This window comes from Bos grunniens, chromosome 14 (assembly GCF_055505025.1).
Source record: "Bos grunniens cultivar Pamir isolate PY7600 chromosome 14, Bosgru_T2T1.0, whole genome shotgun sequence".
Taxonomy (NCBI): domain Eukaryota; kingdom Metazoa; phylum Chordata; class Mammalia; order Artiodactyla; family Bovidae; genus Bos; species Bos grunniens.
Genome location: NC_141178.1, coordinates 56398217 through 56424012, shown reverse-complemented (window position 1 = coordinate 56424012; position 25796 = coordinate 56398217). Strand labels below are relative to the sequence as shown.

The window sequence follows — 25796 nt, the reverse complement described above, 5'->3', positions numbered from 1 at the left end:
CAATAACCACATGACTTCTGAAGTCCAAGCTTCTGCATTTGGAGATGATTATTTAGCTACAATGTTGTACGCAAGAAAGGAGACTAGAAATAATAAACCAGCTGACTGAGAAACAGAAGGTTCTCTTTCCTCCCATTCCCTGTGTGTGTGATCATATGTAAGAGCTGCAATCAGAACCTATAAACCCAGGACAGGGTCACCACTGAGCACTGTGGACTCAAAACTTGACTGCCTCGAGGTATTTCAAGAAATACTCCATTTCTTATTGACTCTGAAGCTTATTGCAAAGCTGAGTTAACTTTGTATTTACGTATTCTGAACTGAAGCTAAATCTTTCAAGCCCCAGGCCTCAGCCTGAAATACCTTCTGTGAAAACGACTTCTTCTAGAAGAGATCTGAGTCAACAGCCGGCCAGTCTCCAATCATTGCCTTCTCAGAGAGAACTGCTTCACAAGAAATGTTTTTCTCTGATCAGAGTGATGCTTTGAAGACTTCAAACATCAACAAAGATAGGGGAAAAAACACATCTCTCTGAAATGCCAATTTTTCTGAAGTAACCACCCCTCAGAATCCTTTAGTCACTTCAAATGGTTTCGAGTGCGCACTCTGTTATTGCACCAAAATGAGACAGAGTGAGAAAGAAGCAGAATAATATTCCGAGATAAAAGTCTTCAGCTAAATTCAAATGTCAGGGCCATACAGGGGCCATCATTATCAATCAGTATGTACGAGTTCATCGATTTTTAATGCTCCTCTACTTAAACATGGTATGTGTGTTCAGCCAATTTAAAAGAGAGAGATGGAGAAGAGAGAGATTTAACACTTGGGAGACACGTCCTCACCCGTGAAGGTAGAAAGCTGAGCAGCCACTGTTCCCTGAACTGGGTGGCACGCCCACCGGTCTACAACGTTCATTCCAGCCTTCACTGATGTCTGACCTTGATGGCTCACTCAAAGTTCAGCTTTAAAACTGCTTTCTTCATGACAGCAGTTAACAGGCTAATTTCTAGGGTCTGAAGTTTGGCACACATTGCTTTTAGTAGTTCCAGGGGTCCTACACACATTTTGTAATAGACTTGTTTTGATTTACATCTCATGTGTCATCATGTTAAAAGAAAACTAACACATAAAAGTCCCTGTTCTCATCTTATTTTCCTTTATCACCAGGAAATTCATAACAATACATGAATTGCTGCTGTTGTTTACTCGCTAAGTCATGTCCGACTCTTTGCAACCCCATGGACTATAGTGGAGTGGGTTGCCATTTCTTTCTCCAGAGGATCTTCCCAACCCTGAGATCGAACCCACATCTCCTGCGTTGTCACTGACAAGCCAGTGACAATAGTTACAGATCACTTTTTTAAATGTTTTAAATTACACTTATCCAAATCCATCCAGTTGTGTGGGTTTCTTCCCGTAGCATACAGTCTGCTAACCAGAACAACACGAAAAAGTCAACCGACCAACCAGGGGCTCCCAGTCCCAGACACTAGGATTCTAGTGCTCAGGAAGATGTAAATGGTTCACGCTGGGCTCAGCTGTCAATACTACACTATAGGTACCAACTCCTCCTCCTGGACTAGCAGGCAGAGGATGGAACTCGCATCTCCTGCATTGGCAGGTAGATTCTTTAAGTTTGAGCCACCAGGGAAGCCCATAACACCCAGCTACTTAGTAACATATGTTACCCCTATAAGAGGACACATTATTTCTTCAATACAAAGCTTTGTTTCTCAAAAAATCAACTTAGTAGCCATCCACCTGCCATTTGCTATTCTTTTTGTTATTTTCTATATCAATCCTCTCTCTGCCTCAGTCTCTATGTTTCTCTCCTCCTCTTCAAGCCCAACAAGGTGAGGCTTCTCAATTCTTGGTTTTGATTCTAGAATCACACCTTTACCCTTAGTTCCTCTCATTTTTGCTGCCTCTCTGGACCTTCTCTATTTTGGACTCTGCTTTCTCTGGAACTATATGAGCAGCAACAGTGAAACATTCAAATCAAGGACAAACTGATTCATTTTCTCCTAAGATTATCATTTTTTCCCCTAAATCACTCTAAATTGCAATTTAATGTACATGTGAGTGTGTGTGTGTCCATTTCCACACTCCTGCTCTCTGAACAGATGCTGCAACGGAGTTCTGCACTAACAGCACCTACATCTTCTTTTCTTGAAAAGAAACTGGAAAGTTATCCATTTCCAAGAGCAGTTGAAATTATTCCTTCAAATACACATTCCTTTGGCTTTGGCTCCCTTTGAGGAAGACACAGCTTATTTCCCAGTAATTGAGGAGCACGACTTAGTGAGTTAAGGTTAGACTTTGTCACTGACCTCGCTCAGGGGGATGGCTCCCTTTGAAGCCTGCAAGACCAAAAGGCATGATGAGTTGCCTCTGGGTTGTTGCATAATTTACTGGATGACATGGAAGTAAATCATCACATTACAGACTATTGGTTAACATCCCCAATACTGTGCTAGCGAGAGAATCCTTTGTGGAATTCTAAGTGGAACTGAGAATTTTCTGTGGCTCAGCCAGGTTCATTCAAATTGACTTTCAATAAATAGACATTTACTGTGGTTACAGAGGAAAAGTTTATTTTTCATTAAAGATTTGACCTATTTTTAGAAAATTGCCCCTAAACTGCTGAACAAATGTGACTGCAGACCCTGAGCTGCTTCTGTTTCCTCTGCCAGTCTGACCCCTCCGCTGTGACTAACACAGTTGAAACTCTTATCCCGGGTCCCATTCAGCTCAGTGCTCCACAGAAACATCTCACTTCAGTTAATGATTCAGTTAACTGGCAATGACATTCCTTGTTCATGAATCTTTTCTTGCATGATGGCAACTCTGAAAAGAGATGAAGGCTTTCTCCATGGCAAACTGGCTGGATGGGCTGGGGTGTGGACCTAGAGCAGCCAGAACAGCATAAAGAAAGGGATGGTGGAGGAATGATACTGGAGAACAGAAGCCAAAGCTCAGCAACAGAGAAGCACCAAGATCCACCAGTGAACACACTGGGGCAAGAAACAAGAGTCAAGCGTGAAGATTTCCCTGGCTGTGGGTAAGAATCCGCCTGCCAATGCAGGGGATGTGGGTTTTATCCCTGGTCCGGGAAAATCCCACATGCCAAAAGGCAACTAAATCCATGAGCCATGACTACAGTGCCTCAACTCTAGAGCCCAAGAACCAGAACTACTGGCTTCTTCTCCACATGCAGTAACTATTGAAACCCGAGCCCCCTAGAGCCTGTGCTCTGCAACAAAAGATGCCATTGCAATGGGAAACCCTTGCACTGCAACTAGAGAAAGCCCATGTATAGCAACAGAGACCCATCACAGACAAAATAATAAAATACATAAATGGAATTAACTTTAAAAAGAGAAGTGAAGAGTGAGAATCAAGCAGTGGCCTCCTGGGCATATGTTTATAAAGCATAGTTACAGTAAGTTCCCTACATAGGAAAGAGTTCTGTTCCAAGAGCATGTTGGGAAGTCCAGTTTGTTTGTAAGTCCTACAAAGTTAGCCCAGGTATACCCAACTAATACAACTGGCTACATAGTACTGCTCTATAATAGGTCTATACTTTTCACAGAAATAATACATAAACAAACACAAGAAAGAAAACATTTTTAACCTTACAGTGCAGTACCTCGTTCGCATCTTGAAAGTTCACAACCTAAAGCTTCGTATGTAGGGCACTTACTGTATTTTCTACCTGCATGAGATGCACGCATCTTATTTAGACTCTCTGTAGCATCTGTCACTGTTTACCTCCCTTCTCCACAACTTGGAAATCCTCTCTCCTGTCCTGGATCCCAGGACATCACTCCCTCCTGGCTGTCCCCAAGGCCCATGGGCAAGCCCTTGACTCCCTGTCTCCTCCATCTGCACTGAGGTTTTGCATTCAGCTGGGCTCTCTTGTCTTTCTCAACTTGAGCTGAACAGATCATCAAATTCATTTCTATTTCCTGGACACGAAGCTAGAATTCACTTCTCAGCTTCCCCTACAACCAGGTGTGGCCGTGGGTTAAGTTCCAGCCAATAGAATGGAAGCATAAATGGTGTTCTCCATTTCTCAGTCTACTCTTTAGAAAGCAGTCTCCCTTCAGATCCTCCACATGTTTTCCCCTCCTGCTCACTATATTCCCACACCTAAGAGAAGAGAGGTATTAAAGATGGCAGAGTGTCTTGCAACCCCATTTCCTGAGTGGCTACACAGAGAAAAGCCTTGACTGTGAAGAAAAAATACATCTGTTAGATTTTAAGAGTGTAAAAAAAAAAATAAATTCTTACTGTGATAAGTCATTGAAAATTTTTTAAGATTTTTGTGATGTGGACCATTTTTAAAATCTTTATTGAATTTATTACAATATTGCTTCTGTTTTATGCTTTGGTTTTTTGGGCCCTGAAACATGTGGGATCTTAGCTCTCCAACCAGGGAGAGAACCCACATTCCCTGCATTGGAATGCAAAGTCCTGACCACTGGACCACCAGGGAAGTCCCCAGTCACTGAAGCTTTGGGGTATATCTGTTACAGCAGCTACCATCTTTGCTGTTAAATTTCGTCTATATCTCTTTAGTCCAAACCTCTATTCTTAACATTCAACTCAAATTTCTAATTTCTTGCCTCTCCTTTAACAGACTCACTCCTAATATTTTTCAGGAGTTATTCCCTGGACCTTCCAGTCTGAGCTGGGTTTTTGCCCTGTGTGTTTCCAGAGCACCTTACTCATGACACAACACAGTTGCCTGTATGAACATGTGCCTCCTCAACTCCACAGTGAACTTTTTAAGAATAAACACTGTGTTTTAATCTCTGGATCCTCTGTGTCTGGTTGGCACTCAGGAATAGTTTCTCATAAGAAAAAAAAAAGACTGACCAGATAAAGGAATTGGGATTTGTCATATGAAAACCAGGAAGGCCCAAAAGTGGTGTGATCAAAGCTTCTAAAACAATGAAACAATGAAGATGCTGAATGGGTATCTTTTAAAGTCAATCCTCAGAAAAAGAGAAAGAAGAAGAAATTGTTCAGAGCTCAAAGAGGTGTTTTAAAGATTTAAGGACAAACAAAAGAAAGCTTTTCTGAATAGTGAATAAACTTGAACTTGTTATAAAATATAAGGGGTATAATAGTTTGCAAAGAATTTCTAAAGGAAACTTGGCTTATTTATTTAGCATATTGCCTAAGTCTTTGAGAGTGATCATTAATAATGCTGTCTTCTTAGCATTAACAAATGGTACATTTAGTATCAAATATTATGATACTAATAACGTCAAAATCAATGTTGAAACACATTGTAGTGAGCATGCATCCTGCCCCACCAGTGACATCCCAGTGACAATTCACCTTGGTGCCTCACACGCTGCATTAGCATCTAGAGCACCTATGCTGAACCCAAGGTGGGGGACAGCAGACCAAAAGTGGCTAGAGAACAATCCAGAACTTTACAGGGCATTCTTTCTAGGTCCCCCACCCTCTCCATACAGAATTTTCCTGTACAAGCCAAGAAAGAGCTATTACAAAGCCCGAGTGTGAGTTACAGAAATAACCAGTGTTCTCACCTCACCTCCAAGAACTTTCTCCTCTCCAATACCTGAGAAATCCCACATGAAACAGTAACTAGACTAATGAATAGTTTGGGTATTTCACTGACTTCTATTTACTCTATAAAAACTGACTTTTAAAGTACAGATGGTAAATGGGAGCTGGGTTTTGTTCATCCTTAACCTTTCAACTGCTTTTACTGGCTCGAGACATTTAACTTTATCTGAAGAGATGTGACTGATCTAATTGAGCCGAAAGGAGCAAGAACATGAAACAGACATTTCCCTTTTACAGAGAGAAAATTTACCCTTTAATGCAAAACTTCGTCCTGGAAGGTTAAAGCCCTCCTCTCACCTGTAGCTGGGATATTGTCAGAGGGTATCGGAATAATATCCAGGTCACACCTTCGCTGCAGGGCGGGATGGTGAGAGAGCCTTCATAGACCCAGTAATCACGCAGCAAGGGATCTGTGCCACCACATGGACCAATCACGGAAAGATGAGTTAATGAAAAATAATTTGGAAGAGTCCAACAATCATTTTCAAACTTACAAACCATCCAGATAACATGTCTCAGAAAGATGTCATTTTTAAACTGAAGCCTCACATATATATTTTAAAACTAATCATATGAAGAAAACAATCAATGGAGAACATGATGTATCCTCTATTATTTATAGTGATTTTGTATCAATGAATTCCTATACATATTTAAATATGGTTATATAAACTAGATATATAAACACTTGATATACTATACCAGGTGTGTGTGTGTGTGTGTGCTCAATTGTGTCCAACTCTTTACGACCTCATGGACTGTAGCCCACCAGGCTGGACAGAATACTGGCAAGAATACTGGAGTGGGTTGCCATTCCCTTCTCCAGGGGCTCTTTCCGACTCAAGGATCAAACCTTCATCTCCTGCACTGCAGGTGGATTCTTTACTGTCTGAGCCACCAGGGAAGCTCAGTGGTAAAATGTTTATTATCTCAAAAAGTTTACTCCCAAGTTTAGAACAATCTGAAACTGGTAACAACTACAAAGAACATTAATTATAAAGAAAGCTTACTAACTCGTAAGACACAGTTGTGTATATTCTGAGAAAAACAATGCAGTCACAGCCACAGTTAAAATTCACCCTATGCAACCCAATAAATGCTTACCTGGTAATAAAGTGTTAGGATTAAAGCAGGGTATTGTTTTGGACTTCCCCTGAAAAAAAGAAAATGTACCCCACGTTAACACAAAATTTTAGAATAAGAACATTTATAAGCACTAAAAATCGAGGTTGAAGTCTTTTCTTTTTGGCCACACTGTACATGTGGGATCTTACTTCCCTGACCAGAGATCAAACCCATGCCCCTTGCGGTGGAAGCATGGATCCTTAATCACTGAACCCGCCAGCGAAAGCCCTGAAGTCTTTTCTGAATGCCAGACCCCACAGGTTTGTGGGTGTGTCAATCTGTCTTCTCACTGGAGTGACACGGCTTGGTTCCAACAGGACGTTCCTGCTCTGAGTCTGTAACTATTTTTGCTATGGCCACAGCTCAGGAATTTCCCTATAATTCCTGGTGTGAAACTTAAAATTGTCCGTCCAGTGTCTGTCTGCCCCTCATCACTGCCTTTCCTGCTCCTGGAGTAGAGATGTGGGCCTTGACCCAGGGAGTCTTTAGAAATGACTTTCCTCCTGAAACTCTGCTCTCAGTTTCTAACCTTCTTGGCAGCACAGTAGGTACATGCTCAGTTGCTTAGTCGTGTTCGACTCTTTGCAACCCCATGGACTCCAGAATACCGGAGTGGGTCGCCATTTCCTTCTCCAGATTTTCCTGACCCAGGATCGAACCTGGGTCTCCTGGGTCTCCTGTGTCTCCTGTACTGCAGACTCTTTATCTGCTGAGCCACTGGGGCAAATCAACCTTAAGTCACCTTCTCAGGGAGGTATCACTTATGACTTATGTGAGCTTGTGTTGCTTCTCTTTTCACATAAATACTCTGAAGTGTGGTCGCCACAATTTTTATTTCTTTCATTTATACTACCTCCCTATATCCAGAGGGCAGAAAGATGTACACAGGAGGCCTGGGTTGCTCAAATCCTAAACAATTCCCCCCAAAAGTCCTGTCTTCAAGCCTAGCCCTTGGCTGCCTCCTGGGAGATCGTCTCTGAGTCCTTGGAATAAGCCTCCTGATAAGAGTGGCTCTGTGTGCCTGAGGCCTTGGGCAGGCTGTACCAGTTGGACCAGATAAGTTTATCCCAACAAAGTAATTTATGGTGGAAGCCTGGTTTTGCTCAGGGTGGGGGCTGGAGGGCTGGAGTCAGCATAGCTGAGGTCAGTCCCTGAGGCACTGCCCAGGCATAACTGACCCCCAATAAAATCCCTGGACACCAAGGCTCGGGTAAACTTCCCTGACTAGCAGCGCTTCACAAGTGCTGTGCCATCACTGCTGGGAGAATCAGCTGTGCCCCCAGGCACCTCGACTGGGAGGGCACGTCTGAGAGCTTGTACCTGGTTTCTCCAGGACTGCGCCCCACCCACCTTTTCACTGTGCTGACTTTTTTTGATCTGTATTCCTCCACTGGAATAAACCACAACCAGGAGACTAACGGCTTGTCTGAGTCCTTTTAGGGAATCTCCAAGCCTGAGGATAGACATGGAAGGCTCTTACCTAACCAGTATTTTTATTTTCTTTTAGAGAATGACTTACCTTATACTGAATATCCTGGAGGATTTCAGTCACAGCCTTCAGGCCCACGTGCTCTTTTCCGATCTGCAACGTATAAAGTATAAACCATAGCTACTAAGCATTTAAATACGTAAGTAAAATAACCAACTGAAGTGAAGTTCAAGTTCACCTGAAAGTCCTTCTTGGGAATACAAGACTTACTTCTTAATAAATAGGTCAACATCTACTAAAGGCAATTAAAGTACAAGAAAGTATTAGATATGTTCCTGGGCATTTCCAAGAATCTATTCTAAATTTACCTTGCTAGGTATAGATTTTACCCACTGTCCTACACATTTATATTTATATATTTATTAACATATTTATGTTTATATATATATCTAATCACATAACACTGTAACATAAAAGTTTTGAGGATATTTCTAAATTAGAACTATTCACACACGCCCAAAGCCTTCTATTTTTACTTTTAGCATTTCTAGATCATTATTATAATGACTGTATTCATGTTGAAAATTTTTTATTAACTCCAAAAAATAAGTATGTGATTTCATATGCTAAAGTCACTGAAATTGAGACACTTATTTCTTATCATTGGACATAACTCTGTAATCTCCTATTTATTCTTAAATAAATAACAATATGCTGTTTGTAGCTTTCTATTTTAAAGCATTATATATCATTACATATTTTCAGTGCATAAAATGTCCCAAGGAATTTGAGATTTTAAAAAGAATATGATGTGAGGTATTCTTGACTCTAACTTTAAAAATTATAAGTGTAATCTCATTTCTACTTTTCAGTCAAGTTTCAACAGTTTCTGTCCATGCTAATGGAAGGCAGTCACAACAGAGACCACTTATGTCAGATAAACAATCCCTGTTATGGTTTGCTTTTTCTTTTGCACATAAATTTTTGGAGAATGATCCACAAGGACCTACAAGAGCTGTCACCATGTCCACTCGCCCGGCTTCTCTCCATTGTGAACCAACTTGGAAAAACACTAGGTCAAAGGGGATCAAAGGAAAGAGGTGCGACAGGAAACTCATACAACCTAACACAGGCCAATGAGTTCCAAATAATCAAGATTATATTTTCCAAGTGTTTGCAATTCCTGAGATAGGCTCTAGAAATAAAAAATGAATTCTCTTAAGTTACTCTGTGTGTGTGTGTGTGTGTGTGTGTATCTTAGGCAAAATGTACTCCTTGGTGTCAAAGTGTGGACCTGTAGGCAGATGCCTGCACCCCACTTTCAGGGAAAAACAGACTCCTTTGCTGTATTGGTGGCTCAGACAGTAAAGAATCTGCCTGCATTGTGGGAGACCCAGGTTCAATCCCTAGATCAGGAAGATCACCTAGAGAAGGAAATGCCTACCCACTCCAGTATTCTTGCCTGGAAAATTCCATGGACAGAGACGCCTGGCAGGCTACAGTCCATGGGGTTGCAAGGAGTCAGACATGACTGAGCAACTAACACTTCCACTTTCTGTTGTACTGGTTTAAGCAAAATGTAGTATTTGGATGCTTACACCCACAGGTGGGCTTTGTCGTCACTTCACGCATCTCTGATCAGAGCATAATTCTCTGAACAGCCCACGTCTGAACACTGTGAGGCCACACAGTTTAGTGGCCCAGGAACAAGGTCACTTGCATTGGATGCTGGGTTCCGACCTTGACTCACTTTTCAGTCTTGAGCAAGTTTACCTAACCTCTCTGTCCTTCAGCTTTCTTCTCTATACAGCAGGGAGGACTAAAGTGACGGAGTTGAAAAAAAGACTCAGTCAAACAAAAACCTTAGAATAGGGCAGGGTGCATCGAAACTCAGTGATTATTACCCAGATCACTCTTACTCAGAATGCCACACAGCATCAAATACAGCATTTAATAACTATTACTGCCTCTTTCTATCTATAAAGGTTCTATACTTTGTGGACATAACTATATTTTGCAGCCAATTCCAGCTATCGCTCCATCTCGTTCCTTCCATTCTTTGTCAAAGTCCTGCCTGAAGAGGTTACAGCCACCAAAAAGAAAATATAGATGATGCTCTGCACAGCCCAGTCCCTAAAATCCTACAACAGTGTGGGTGACAACGCAACCTGGGGCCAAGAGTCCACCCGCAACTAGGTAACTTCTGACCTCTGCCCTTCGCCACCTTTCACCACTGCCCAGAATGCCAGCCCTCCGGTCAGTTTCCTCTCCGAGAACCTCAGCCCTGCAAAGCCCTGAATTTTTCAACTTCTACGGCTAATCCCCTCACTTCCCACCACACCCTCTGGAATGGGACGATGCCACATCTTTGACAAGCTCCCTGACACCTCCTGGTCTCTGTGAACCCCTTGGATCTGCTCAAGGTCTTCACTCCAAGCCTTATGAGTGGACACTGTGCAGCCTCCCTCAAAGATGAGATTAAGAGCTCTGGCCAGTGCCTGGCTGTTACCTTCTGATGGGTCTTCTGTTTCACAAGCCCAAGGCCAGCCCCCTCTGAGTGGACTGCCCTCCTCCCATACTATCCTGGCTCCACTATCACTCACTGATCCACTGGTAACAACCAATGGTCGTTCCCTCCTGCAGTCACCCCAGAGGACTTCAGCATCCCTGGGTGTGACCTATGCCCTCCCTGGCCTCTCTCTTGACCCCTCACTCCATGTCCCTCAGCTCCATCCCACCTCTGTCAACCAATCCTGAGAATGTGCCCTGGATTTGTTTCCACTCTGACACCCACAACTCCACAGACCATCCCCTCTGACTGTACCTGCCCACCCATCCATCCCTCTCCTCTCTTCTCTTTCTTCCTATTCACTGATCACAAGGAGTCAAGCCCTGGGGTCCCTCTTGGCTCTGTCTCTTTCCTTTCCTGCCTACCCTGGAAGACATCTCTCCATCCTCTAGTCCCTCTGCCCTCCTAAATCAACTGCTCTGCAACCCATCGATGCCACAATTAATTTGCTAGAATTCTCTGCACCTCACAGTGGATGAAGAGACTAGCCCACTGTCTGCTGTCCTAGACTATCTGTGATGTTCAATTTCAAGTTGGTCTCCCACCCTGACAGTCAAGTCTGTTGTCATTCACCTCCTGAGCTATTTCAAAACTCAATCCCACACCCACATTTCCTCTGCTCTATAAATAATTTTGCTGTGCGTGTCTGGGAGATAATACAGGTCATCAGGCATGAACTCCCCTAATTTCCTGTCTTTCTTCACCTAAACGTGCTTGCCATTGGTGCCCACCCTTTCCTCCTAGCCCTCTGTTTTGGAGAAAGGGTGGGCCCTTCCTGTCCGGGGTCAGTGCATCCATATAACTCTCATCTGACACCCCCCACTTCCTCTGGGGCTCTTCTACATCAATCATCTCCTTTCCTGCAGTATTTTCAAACTACATCTGCACTAGTTTTTTTTTTTATATGTAATTATTTATTTGTCTACACTGGGTCTTAGTTGGGATAGGAAGGATCTTCAATCTTCACTGTGGCATGAGGGATCTTTTTTTTTTCAGGAAGCAAACTCTCAGTTGCAGCATGCGGCATCTAGTTGCCCAACCTGGGATCAAACTCGGACCCCCTGCACTGGGAGTGCAGAGTCTCAGTCACTGGACCACCAGGGAAGTCCTGCACCAGCTCTTTTTGCTCAGAATAAAAACACAGGCCCACCTTGGATCTCAAAACGAAACAAACTGAACCTAGCTGGGCACATCATCGCTAGTTATCACCCCTTCTGTCTTTGAGTCAAGTTTCTTGAAAGCCAAGTCCATCCTCACTGCCTGGACCTCCCCTCCGCTTTCCCAGCCTCTGACCTAAGTGCAAGGCCCAGATGTGGTCCTTTCCTCTCTGCCTCGGCTGACACTCAGGATCAGCCCTTCTTTCCTCCGTGAACATCTGTGCTCAGTTTCTGTGATATTGCTCTTTCCTGAGAAAGGCATCGTCACATAGATAATATGGATCTTCCTTCATGCCCTGCATTGGCAGGAGGATTCTTTACCACTGAGCCACCTGGGAACCCCCTCCAGGGTCTCTTTCAGCTCTAAATCTTTTATTGCATCAAGAAGACGATACGACAAAGTTTAAAAGAGTCACCTGAAAAACTAAAATCTTACCTTTGAAAGCATACGGTCCAATTTGTACATTTTACTGTAAGTATGTTAGATGTTCAGTTGTGTCCAACTCTTTGCGACCCCGTGGACTGTAGCCCACCAGGCTCCTCTGTCCATGGGATTCTCCGGACAAGGATACTGGAGTGGGTTGTCATTTCCTCCTCCAGGAGTATATTTCACTCAATGCATATAATGTTCTTTGCCCACCAAAGAGTTCATATCTAAACTCTATATCCACCAAGGTTTTTGTCAGTCTTATTTCATCCATGTTTTTCTACAAGGCTCTTCCAATCATCTTAGAAAAAAAATTACTCATAACAAATAGCTAAAGGAATCTACTGCACGATTATACTATGGACTTTTCTTAGATTTTGCAGTGAGGCAGGGTCCAAAAACATTTCCTGAAACTCTTTTTCATTAATAAAATGAACTCTGCCTTTAGGAGACATTTTCTCATTCATTTCTCCAATGACTCTGAATGCCATTCTGAAAAAAATTTCTGATAACACACTGAACCATTTTCTACCAGTGAATATGGCTGAACTTGATCCACAGAGACCACATTTTCTTTTTCTTTTTCTTTTTTTTTATTTTATTTCTTTATTTTTGGCCGTGCTGGGTCTTTGCACAGATTTCGCTAGTTACTCTGAGTGGGGGCTACCTTCAAGCTGTGGTCCCCAGGCCTCTCACTGCCGTGGCATGGCTTCTCTTACAGAGCACAGGCTATAAGGCCCTCGGGCTTCAGTAGTTGCAGCACATGGGCTCAAAAGTTGCTGTTCCCAGGCCCTAGAGCATAGCCTCAATAGTTGTGGCACACGGGCTTAGATGGTCTGAGGCAGATGGGATCTTCCGGGACCAGGGATTGACCTATGTCTCCTGTATTGGGAAGCAAATGCTTTACCATTGAGTTACCAGGGAAGCCCCAAGTTTTCTATTTTTAAACTATCAATGTTCTCTGTATAAGCACTTAATGTCCCTTCTAAGTAGTAAAACTGAGAGAGAACAAAAAACCTTCTGCACAATGAATTAGAAAAGAAGCATCTCTGAACAATGTAGTAATCTTAACAGGAGACCGTTTACCTGGACAAACAAAGCGATGATAGCGATTCCATGGGGCTTCCCCACAGCCTCATCAATACTGCCAAACAAGGTGGAGTTCCAGTGGATCAGGTGGAGCTGGATGAGCAATGACAGAGAGGCAACCTCGTTACTAAAGGCACTTCTGTTTAGGAAAACAAAGATATATCAACTTCTCCTTGACCCTATCCATATGGTATGGTATGCAACAACAGCATTACAGACAGATACAAAGAGATGACTGGTTGAATCCTGGTTCTCTGTGTGAATTCCTTCCTTCTTACTTCTCAACAGAAGCAGGGCTCAGTGCCTCTCAAGTTCTGCTTCTGTCCTGATCAGGAGCACATCTGAGGGGACTTGCAGATTTCAAATTGATTTCGTTGCCTTCCTTAGAGACATCCCCTCTGGCTCTTCCTGAAATGAAACTCCAGGTCTGGTCACAAAGAACTCATTGAAAGGATTTGTACCTATACACTCCAGGACTGTGTCACCCACCATCTCCATCAAGAATGACACAAAGCCAGTCTCACATTCTGTAAATTAGTTCAACTTTCTAAGAATATGAAGAGATAGCATCCTATGAAAAGCACTGCATCATTTTTTAAAGCATGGTAAAGTAATGAATGCCAATGTGGAGCTCTTTTTTAAAAAAGGGCATTTCCTGCACTGCAGATAAAATTTTATCTGTGAAGGAATGTCAAACAATACTCTAGAGGACTCTCTCACTCTTAGCCCTATAGAGCTCTGTGGTTTCCAGGTTTATCTAGAATACGCACTTGCTTCTACAGGGCTGATAAAACACTTAAAAGAAGCCAAATTCAACTCCCTGGTTAAAATCAAATGGCCGCTGAGGTTCTCAGTATAACAGTAGTTAGGCAAACCTTCTGCCGAGAATACTAATCATCGCTTTACATTTTAATCAAGTTATAATTACTTACCTCCTGAAAACACTGCCTCATTTAAGAATTCATCCAAAAAGACACACTAAAATTCAGACACCTTGTCCTTTTAGCGTCCATATTAAAATATGAAGGAAAATTATCAAGGAAGATCGCTCTAAATTTGAAGCTTCTCTTATTTTCCCAGCTAGAATTCAAAATTATAAAGCTGACCACTAGAGGGAAGTAATGAGGCCCTCTGTCTATGATTTTATAGAAATAACCCAGGACAAGACTCTTCAGAGTTCTTGGACTGCAAGATCAAACCAGTCATTCTTAAAGGAAATCAACCCTGAATATTCATCGGAAGGACTGATGCTGAAGGTGAAGCTCCAATATCTTGTCCACTTGATGTGAAGAGTCCATTCATTGGAAAAGACCCTGATGTTGGCAAAGACTGAAGGCAACAGGAGATGGCAGCGGCAGAGGATGAGATGGTTAGATAGCATCACGGACTCAATGGACGTGAATCTGAGCAGACTCCGGGAGATAATGGAGGACAGAGGAGAAAGATATGTTGCAGTCCATGGGGTCGAAAAGAGTCAGACACAATTTGGTGACTGAACAACAAAAACAAGAACCTAGGACAGGTCAGGCTATGAAAAGCTCTCATGAACTTGGCTGTTGTTGTTCAGTCGCTCAGTCGTGTCTGACTCTACAACACCATGGACTGCAGCACGCCAGGCTTCCCTGTCCTTCACCATCTCCCAGAGCTTGCTCAAACTCATGTCCGTCGAGTCTGTGATGCCATCCAACCAACTCATCCTCTGTTGTCCCCTTCTCCTCCCACCCTCAATCTTCCCCAGAATCAGGGTTTTTCCTAATGAGTCAGCTCTACACAGCAGGCCAAAGTATAGCAGCTTCAGCTTCAGCATCAGTCCTTTCAATGAACACTCAGGACTGATCTCCTTTAGGATGGACTGGTTGGATCTCCTCACAGTCCAAGGGATTCTCAAGAGTCTTTTCCAACACCACAGTTCAAAAGCATCAATTCTTCGGCACTCAGTCTTCTTTATGGTCCAACTCTCACATCCATACATGACCACTGGAAAAACCATAGCCTTGACTAAACGGACCTTTGTTGGCAAAGTAATGTCTCTGCTTTTGAATATGCTGTCTAGGTTGGTCATAACTTTCCTTCCAAGGAGTAAGCGTCTTTTAATTTCATGGCTGCAGTCACCATCTGCAGTGATTTTGGAGCCCAAGAAAATAAAGTCTGTCACTGTTTCCACTGTTTCCTTATCTATTTGCCATGAAGTGATGGAACCAGATGCCATGATCTTAGTTTTCTGAATGCTGAGTTTTAAGCCAGCTTTTTCACTCTCCTCTTTCACATTCATCAGGAGGCTCTTTAGTTTTTCTTCGCTTTCTGCCACAAGGGTGGTGTCCTCTGCATATCTGAGGTTATTGGTATTTCTCCCGGCAATCCTGATTCCAGCATGTGCTTCATCCAGCCTGGCATTTCGCATGATGTACTCTGCATAGAAGGTAAATAAGTAGGGTGACAATATACAGCCCTGACGTACTCCTTTTCCTATTTGGAACCAGCCTGTTGATCCACGTCCGGTTCTAACTGTTGCTTCTTGACCTGCATCTGAGTTTCTCAGGAGGCAGGTGAGATGGTCTGGTATTCCCATCACTTTAAGAATTTTCCAGTTTGTTGTGATCCACGTAGTCAAAGGCTTTAGCGTAGTCAATGAAGCAGAAGTAGATGTTTTTTCTGGAATTGTCTTGCTTTTTCTATGATCCAATGGATGTTGGCAATTTGATCTCTGCTTCTAAATCCTTTTCTAAATCCAGCTTGAACATCTGGAAGTTCTCAGCTCACGTACTATTGAAGCCTAGCTTGAAGAATTTTGAACGTTACTTTGCTAGCATATGAAATGAGTGCAACTGTGTGGTAGTTTGAACATTCTTTGGCACTGCTTTTCTTTGGGATTGGAATTAAAACACCTTTTCCAGTCCTGTGGCCACTGCTGAGTTTTTCAAATTTGTTGGCATATTGAGTGAAGCACTTTTACAGCATCATCTTCTAGGATTTGAAATAGCTCAGCTGGAATTCCATCACCTCCACTAGTTTTGTTCATAGTGATGCTTCCTAAGGCCCACTTGACTTTGCACTCCAAGATGTCTGGCTCTAGGTGAGTGATCACACAGTTGTGGTTACTGGGTCATTAAGATCTTTTTTGTACAGCTATTCTGTGTATTCTTGCTACCTCTTCTTAATATATTCTGCTTCTGTTAGGTCCATACTGTTTCTATCCTTTATTGTATTCATCTTTGCATGAAATGCTCCCTTGGTATCTCTAATTTTCTTGAAGAGATCTCTAGTCTTTCTTATTCTATTGTTTTCCTCTGTTTCTTTGCACTGAACTTGGACTGCCCAGTAAATGTAACTGTCAAGGCACTGCCTTTAAGAAAGCAATGTTCTATAACTCTTCAATTAATAAGGAAAGACAGACCAACTTAATCTTTCCATTTCTGGCTGCAACAGTATCTTTGGCGTCCCAGTGGTACAGATAAGTGTACAGTGGAACAGATAAGAACTGTTTGCCATAATTAAAATCAACAAGAAAAAAAGGCCAAGGTTGAAATCTATCTTGATTTCACAAATTACAAAGTTCAAATAAATGATTTTCTTATTTCTTATGGTAACAGTAAGGAGTATTTTTTTCTGAAACAAACTAAAAACGCATGTTTTGAGGTTGGCTGCTTTCAGTTCTTCTGTTTTCCTTTCTGTTCCTTTGGCGCTCCTCCTAATTCAGTAACATCCCATCACTCACACCCGTTCTTCCAAAACTACTTCACATGTTTTTGTGTTTAAAAAATGGAGGGTCCCCACTCCTTGAGTGTGTGCTGCTCATGGTGATTTTATTTCAAAGAGTATGGTACAGGATACCTGACAGTGGAGAAACATGGCCAATGCCACCTGGGCCAGGTGAGCAGACCAACATGAGAAGTCATCAGATATGCTGACACAGGCACCCTGGACATGAATGATGAATACGACATTTTATCTCTATGTTCTTCCTCCCAGTAACCCATAACCCCAGTGTAACCATGAAGAAAACATCGGACAAATCTTAACAGAGGGATATTCTACAAAATATCTGACCAGTATGTCTCAAAACTGTCAAGGTCATCACAAACAAAAAAATAGCCTGAGAAAATGTCACAGCCAAGAGGAATCCAGGGAAACAGGAGAATGTAAATGTAATGTGGTGCTACAGATGAGGTCTTGTAACAGAAAAGGGACTTTAGGTGAAAACGAAGGAAACAATAAAACAAGGACTTAGCATATCAAGACTGGACAACGAATTACGACCAATGTGCCATACCAAGATGTTAAAAACATGGGAAACTGGATCTGAGTTAGATATGAACTTTCTGTCGCTCAGTCATGTGCCCAACTCTTTGCAACCCCATGGACTGTAGCCCACCAGACTCCTCTGTCCATGGGATGTCCCAGGCAAGAATACTGGAGTGGGCTGTCATTTCTTTCGCCAGGGGATCTTTCCAACCCAAGTACTGAACCCACATCTCTTCTGTCTCCTGCATGGTCACTCTTTTACTACTAGCGCCACCTGGGAAGCCCAATTTTATAGAATTTTCTGTACTATTTTCATAATTTTCCTGTAAATCTAAAACTGTTCTAAAAAAAAATACAATCTATTATAGAAAGAAAGAGGGAACTTCCTAGCAGTTCAGTGGTTAGAACTCCACACTTTCACTGCCAAGAGTGGGCTCAATCCCTGGTCAGGGAACTAAGATACTCCAAGCTGCAGAGTATGGAAAAAAGAAGAAAGGAAGAGAAAGAAAGAAAAGAAAAATTAAGGGAAATGCCGGCACTTTCACCAACCCAAGCTAAAAAGGATAACAGAAGATTGCTATGACCTTCATGTGAGCAGTAAAATAACAGAGAACGAAAACAGCAAGAGAATCTCTGCCACCTGGCTTTCATCCTACCATCTGGATCTTAAATAATGACTGGAGACGGGATGGTAGTTAAGGAGCAAAACAGAGTCTTCCTTCACAGTCCACAAGGAACCCAAGCTTTAGAAACAAAGCTCTGGTCTGGGATTTATGAGAAACTCTCTTCTCGTGGAGGTGCTTTCTCTTGTTGTTTCGTTGCTCAGCTGTGTCTGATTCTTTGCGACTCCATGGGCTATAGCCCACCAGGCTCCTCTGTCCATGGGATTTTCCAGGCAAGAATACTGGAGTAGGTTACCATTTCCTTCTCCAGAGTATCTTCCCAACCCAGGGTTTGAACCAGCATCTCCTGCATTGGCAGGTGGACTCTTTATGGCTTTGCCTCATTAAGACCAAACAAAACATAATCAGAGATCCCCTTTCCACAAAACTAGAAGATAGTTAATTGAAGTACCAGGAAAATTTCCAGCACATTCTGAAAACCAGTTTAACTATTACTGCTGACTTAAATGCTCAGTCCTCATCAATCACACACTCTACATTTTTGCCACCTCTCGGCTTTAGCTCCCTCTGTGTTCCCTGAGCCCTGCCTCACTCCAACCTGTGTAAGTTTGCTGCCATAACAAAGGACCGCAGACTAAGTGGCTTAACCACCAAATCTATTTTCTCAGAGTTCTGGAGGCTTGATGTCCAAGCTCACGGTGTGGGCAGGGTTGGTTTCTCCTGAAGCCTCTCTCCTTGGTCTTGCAAACACCCACCTTCCCCCTGTGACCTCACATGGTCTTTCTTCTGTGCATGTCTGTGGCCAGATTCCCTCTTCGTGTAATGACACCAGTTACACTGGACTAGGGCCTGCCCCAATGACCTCATTTTAGTCTAATAACCTCTGTAGAGATCCTGTCTGCAAATACAATCACACTCTGCTATATCAGGAGCTAAGACTTGAACACATGAACTGGTTGGCAAGGGATGGAGGGATGCAGGGTGGGGAGAGAAGATCCAATTTAGCCCCAACATGGCCTATTTTCCCCTTTCCTTCCTCCCCAGCTTAATGAAGTTTTTCCAGATCTGAAAATCTTGAACTACTCACATCAACTCATCATCTCCCAGGGCCCCTTCTTCATTCCTATCCTCTTGTTGCTGTTCAGTTGCTCAGTTGCATCCAACTCTTTGTGACCCCATGAACTGCAGCATGCCAGGCCTCTCTGTCCCTTACCATCTTCCAGAGTTTGCCCAAGTTCATATCCATTGAATCAGTGATGCCATCCAGCCATCTCATCCTCTGTCACCCCCTGCTCCCCCTGCCCTCAATCTTGTCCAGCATCAGCATCTTTTCCAATGAGTCAGCTCTTCGCATCAGGTGGCCAAAGTACTGGAGCTTCAGCTTCAGCATCAGTCCTTCCAGTGAGTATCCAGGGTTGGTAAGTATTCATCTTCTGTTCTGCCTTATATTAGTGTTGGTTCAGTTTCACAGAGCAAAGTCACTGTGCTTCAGTGCCTGTGATGAACTGAGAGCACTTTGGGGGTAATGGGGCTGGAAAGTTAGAGGGCTTCAGATAGCACAGAGGTTTAAAGATTAATCAAAACTGTGCTTTGGGAAATGTTAAAGCAATATATTATTGCAGTGACTATGATTATTACTTATGCTGCTTAGAACCAAACTCCCCCACACTGACATCTTTCCTTCAAAGGTCTTCTTAGCAGAATAGGGATAGATGGAAGTATTTGGCATGGGAGGTGGGAAGATAAGCTAGGTGGCTACAACAAAAGTTCCGACAGAAAATTATTCTAAGGGTGCATCCTTTGTGCTAAGTTGCTTCAATTGTGTCTGACTCTTTGTGACCCTGTGGACTGCAGCCCGACAGGCTCCTCTGTCCATGGGATTCTCCAGGCAAGAATACTGGAGTGGGTTGCTATGCCCTCCTCCAGGGGATCTTCCCAACCCAGGGACTGAACCCGTATCTCTTATATGTCTCCTTCATTGGTGCTTTTTACCACTAGAATCACCTGGGAAGCCCCTTCTAAGGGTATCTGATGGTTAACTTTGTGTGACACCATGGCTCTGGTGCCCAGTTGCTTGGTCAAGTACCAGTCTAGATGTAGCTATGAAGGTATTCAATATTTTTAGCTCTGATAGGGTTTAAATCAGTCAACTGAGGGACTTCCCTGGTGGTCAAGTGGTTAAGAACTCGCCTTCCAATGCAGGGACACAGGTCTGATCCCTGGGCGGGGAACTAAGATCCCAAATGCAACTAAATTCATGCTCCACAAAAGAGGCCCACATGCTGCAACTGGAGAAAGTCCACAAGGAAAGGGCCAGCACAGCCAAAAAAAAAAAAGACAAACAAAAACCTATTGTTATTTTCTCAGCATCATGACCCTCATCCCTTCCTATTTAAAAAATCTGACCTAGGATAAAAACTGTAAAGCTTCGTTTAACTGTTTTAGAGGAACTCTGTCTGCTCTTCTGCTAAAGAGCTCACAAATTCAAATTTCCTGCCTTGATGATGCCACTAGGCCATTAGAATCTGTGAAACGTTCATCTTAATGTACTTAACTCACAGCAATGGATAAACTTGTCCAAAGTTAGGAAACTGTGACAGGCCATAGCCTTATCATCATTTATTTGTCACCAAGAAAAATAAGTTTGAAGAGTTCGTGGCAGCTTAACAGAAAGCTATCTTCAAGATAAATGAGGTTTATTATTAACATAAATAACATGCCAGCATTAAAGTACAAAAGAGTAAATCGTGAGGAATGGAAAAAGCAGTAAAAACTGAAAAGGCAATTATGACTCACATGTTCCTCTCCCGGCCCTGTATTCATACAGGTTCACGTCTTCTACCTTCAATGCCTGATGCAGTTTTCCTTTACAATGGCTCCATGTCTCCTCAAGCTGAGCATTTCCAAAACTGACATCCAGTCCCTGTTGCTGTTTCCTCCATGGAGCTCCCAATGCCCGGGGACCTCTACTGTTTTATCTTCAACTCACCAGGGCTCTCTTGACCCCTAACACAAATGCATTTCAAAGCTCAATCGGCATAGCCAAATAAATAAATTACAATATTTTAAGTGAATATTTTTTTTAAAAGTTCAACCAGTCTCTGACACCACTCTCATCATATTTCTCTGTTCAAAATATCTACTTTCCTCATTTCCTACCCATGAAAGTGTAAGTGTGAAAGTGTTAGTCATTCAGTTGTGTATGACTCTTTGTGACCCGATAGACTGTAGCCAGCCAGGGTCCTCTGTCCATGGGATTCTCCAGGCAAGAAAACTAGAGTGGGTTGCCATTCCTTTCTCCAGGGCATCTTCCCAACCCAAGGATCGAACCCAGGTCTCCTATATCACAGGCAGATTCTTTACGATCTGAGCTATCAGGGAAGCCTACCCATACAGGACTTAAATTTCTCTAACCCTATCCTTCCCCATCCTATTATAACTATCCTCCAAGTATTCAAATCAAGTGTGACTCCTGATCCCTCATGACACCCTCCCCATTCCACTTCTGTTCCACTCACTTGGAATGCTGGCCTCACTGTCATGCCACTTACCCAAAATCTGCCCCCACTCCCTAACAGGCATCTGGTAGACAGATCAGAGATAGGGATGATGGAGATGAAGACAAATATGAATCACCAGATACAAAGGGGAAGGGAGAACTGGAGCTTCCACCCTAAACCACTGCCCAAAAGAGGGATGAGTCTAGATTTAGGGAAGAACTGAAAGTTACATCTTTAGTCAAACTGTTTCCCACCAACTTCCCTTGGCGGTCCACTGGCTAGGACTCCACACTCCCAATGGAGGGTGCCCAGGTTCAATCCCTTGTCAGAGAACTAGATCCCACATGCCACAACGAAGACCTGGCACAGCTAAATAAATAAATATAAGTATTTTTAAAATTTGGAATTTTAATAAAGAAAGAAGACAAAGTGAAATGTCTGAATAACAAAATGAGAGCTCTGAATAACTGAAAAACAGCAAAGAAAGCACCTCCTCCCTCCAGAGCCACTCCTAATTATACGGTGCAGTCATCCATCTGTAGATAAATTGAGATTTAGTGTATATTATTTTCAGGTGTGCCGGCACTTAAGATGTCATTGTCAATATATTACAGTGTTATTATTCAGAGAAGGACATTCAAGGTGTAGACAGAATAGCGACAAAGCACGTAAAGCAAGAAATGGAAAATAAATTATCTGAAGTTCTATCTCTGTCACCTACTTGTTATGTTTGCCTAAATTTAATTATATACTTTCTGATATCATTAAAAGAGAAATAGGAGGCTGTGTTGGAACATTTCAGAGCAAATTCATCTATTAATATATTAATACCAAAAGCTATTTATATGTTCTTAGGGTTCAGAAACCTCAGTCTGAAATGGCACTCGTAAATCAACTATATTTCAATTATTTTAATGTTAAAAAAAGAAAAGCATTACTTCCGTGCAATTTATGAAAAGATTTTTTCCAAAGCAGAATGATTTCCTCTTTGAATGCTTATCTCCTTTTGTTTACTTTGATTTGGCTGCCCTCTTAGGAGCAGAGCATTGTAGTGTGGCTGGTGTTGCTGTTCAGTTGCTACGTTGTGTCTGACCCTTTGCAACCCCATGGGCTTCAGCACGCCAGTCTTCCCTGTCCTTCACCACCTCCTGGAGTTGGTTCAAACTCAAGTCCATTAAGTCCGTGATGCCATCCAACAATTTCATCCTCTGTCACCTCCTTCTCCTCCTGCCCTCAATCCTTCCCAGCATCAGGGTCTTTTCCAATGAGTTAGCTCTTCAAAAAAACATGGTCAAAGTACTGGAGCTTCAGTTTCAGGAATAGTCCTTCCAATGAATATTTAGGGTTGATTCCCTTTAGAATTGACTGGTTTGATCTCCTTGCAGTCCAGGGGACTCTCAAGAGTCTTCTCCAACATCACAATTTGAAAGTATCAGTTCTTCGGTGCTCAGCCTACTTTTTTGTCCAACTCTCATATCCGTACATGACTACTGGAAAAACTATAGCTTTGAGTGGTTATGACTCTTTCCCCTGCAAAAAAAGAAGCTGACTTAAAGCAATTCACTGTGAAAGGTTGGGAAAGGCTCACTGGAGCAGTCATGTGAATCAAAGAAAAAAATACATCATTTTGAAATATTTTATATTTAATGTAAGATCAGAAGCAATTAACATGATTCATTGACATTGGTTTCTTGGTTTTCCAAGAAATATCCTCTGTCTTATTTTCGAGTTATGGCTGCAATTAAGCGGCTGTAACTTAAATTCTCTGCATTTCATGTGTCATTCTATAAAGCAAAGAATGTAAAGAGACCATGTCAAAGGCTCTTGGCATTATAGAATGTAAGTCATGTAGAGACTGCATCTGTCATCCGAGCCCCTCTGCCCCCAAATGAAAACCACATTTGACAACAGAGCTCTGAAATAACCATGGCATTTATTAAAACATTTACTGAGCACCAGTAACATCAAGGATTTTCGTGTACTCTGCTTTCAACATTGGAAATACAAAGACCTCAAATAGTTTTATACAAGAAGCCAGGATGTGAATAAATAAAACTATGCAATTGACAGCTCATCAGAAGAAAAAGATGAGCAGAAAGGGTACCTGTGCCCGTAAGTGGCAGAGGATGCTCTGAGGATATGTATTTACTTTATGGGGCTTCCCAGGTGGCTCAGTGGTAAAGAACCCACCTGCCAATGCAGGAGATGCAAGAGAACTGGGTTTGATCCCTAAGTCAGGAATATCTCATAGAGAAAGAAATGGCAACCCACTCCAGTATTCCTGCCTGGGAAATCCCATGGACAGAACAGCCTGGTAGGCTACAGTCCATGGGGTCTCAAAGAGTCAGACACGATTTAGCAACTAAACAACAACAACAGTTTATTTAATGAGCACTGGTGCTATCTGCTCTGCTAGGCACCTTCCCTGCAAACATCACCTTGCTCAGCCCCCATGATCATCTCCATCAGTTGTTGTTGTTGTTCAGTCACTCAGTCGTGTCCGACCCCTTGCAATCCCACGGACTACAGCATGCCAGCCTTCCCTGTCCTTCACCATCTCCTGGAGCTTGCTCAAACTCATGTCCACTAAGTACCACCTCGTCCTCTGTCATCCCCTTTCACAGCATCAGAGTCTTTTCCAGTGAATCAGTTTTTCACATCAGGTGGCCAAAGTAATGAAGCTTCAGCTTCAGCATCAGTCCTTCCAATGAATATTCAGCGTGGATTTCCTTTATGATTGACTGGTTTGATCTCCTTGCTATCCAAGGGACTCTCAAGAGTCTTCTCCAACACCACAGTTCAAAAGCATCAGTTCTTTGGTGCTCAGCCTTCTTTATGGTCCAACTCTCACATTCATACATGACTACTGGAAAAACCATAGCTTTGACTATACTGACCCTTGTTGGCAAAGCAATGTCTCTGCTTTTTATCTCCACCATGGTAGATGCTATGACTGCTGCCAACACCACACCTGAATGAGAAGGGAATGGAGGTACAGAGGAGGGAGTAGCCTGCCTGGGGCTGCACAGCTGACAAGTGACAGAGCCAGAGCCGGGCCCAGGTGGCTCCACCACCTCTACGCCAGCTCTTTCCTCCAAAGAGAAGACTGATCAGAGTGGAACTCACAGCATGATTATTCACAAGACACATGGAGGAACGACAAACAATGTTCTCTGTAGAGACAAGAAAAACCAGGAAGGAAGAATGGAGAGTGTACTACCCAGGAAGCAGCTAGAATCCAGCCAGGCTGTGCCCACTGCCAAGGGCACAAGGTGCCAAGCGCACACTCAGTATGAATGAACACTCTTTCTCACTATGAGCTCCTGCAAAAATTACCTAAGCCCTGGGGTCTCAGCTGTAAAAGAGGGATCAGACTACCTCACGTATAAAGCCATTACAGGAACAAGGAACCTCATTTGGAAAGTTGCTGGTGAGTATCAGGTATGTGCTGGAGAGAGCCAATTAGCAGAGGGAGAAGGAGGAGCTGCCAGTGGAAAGGTGGGCAGGGCTGTATTTAAACAGCTCGGTCTTTGAAAAGGAAGATGTGCTTATCTACCTTCCGTTTGGTTATTTTCTCTTTATACTGCCTGAACTCACTATTTACTTTCTTAAGGTTTAACGATAATTAATAATGCTTTATAGAAAAGCAGGTCACCAAAGTCAGTCAGCAATTCAAAGGCCTCCAGGAAGCAGGCTGATAAATGGGGAAAAGATGGAATGGAGCAGGGAGGAGGGAGCTATGAAAAAACAGAAACTCGGCGTCCTGCCCAAAGGTGCTTAAATTCCCAAATTTCAAAACCATGGCACCAAGGAGGATTCAGCCCTACATCCTCGTGAGCACCATTAATATTCAAACACCAAAGTCTCCTGCCTGGAAGTGAAAATTAAATCATCCGAAAGGAACCGTCTCTCTCTCCTTCCTGCCAGGGCCCCCCTCCTGCCTCCACATCTCCCTCCAGCTCCCTCTCCACCCTGTCTCCTTCCTCTGGTCTCATGGCCTACTCAACATCTGCCTCTGCTCTGTTCTTCCC

General features: G+C 42.9%; 1 protein-coding gene across 4 annotated transcripts in view; it reads right to left on the bottom strand.

Annotated features, from left to right (window-relative positions):
* Positions 1–25796, bottom strand: part of CA8 (carbonic anhydrase 8 (inactive)) — an 82579-nt gene that overhangs the window by 21591 nt on the left and 35192 nt on the right. For all 4 annotated transcript variants that reach the window (XM_086336886.1, XM_086336887.1, XM_086336888.1 and 1 more), the window contains exons 4-7: positions 13398–13493; positions 8249–8311; positions 6709–6757; positions 5902–6014 (exon numbers count right to left, since the gene is read on the bottom strand). In XM_086336886.1, the coding sequence (XP_086193012.1) occupies positions 5902–6014; positions 6709–6757; positions 8249–8311; positions 13398–13493 (321 nt within the window). The remainder of the gene's footprint in view (positions 1–5901; positions 6015–6708; positions 6758–8248; positions 8312–13397; positions 13494–25796) is intronic.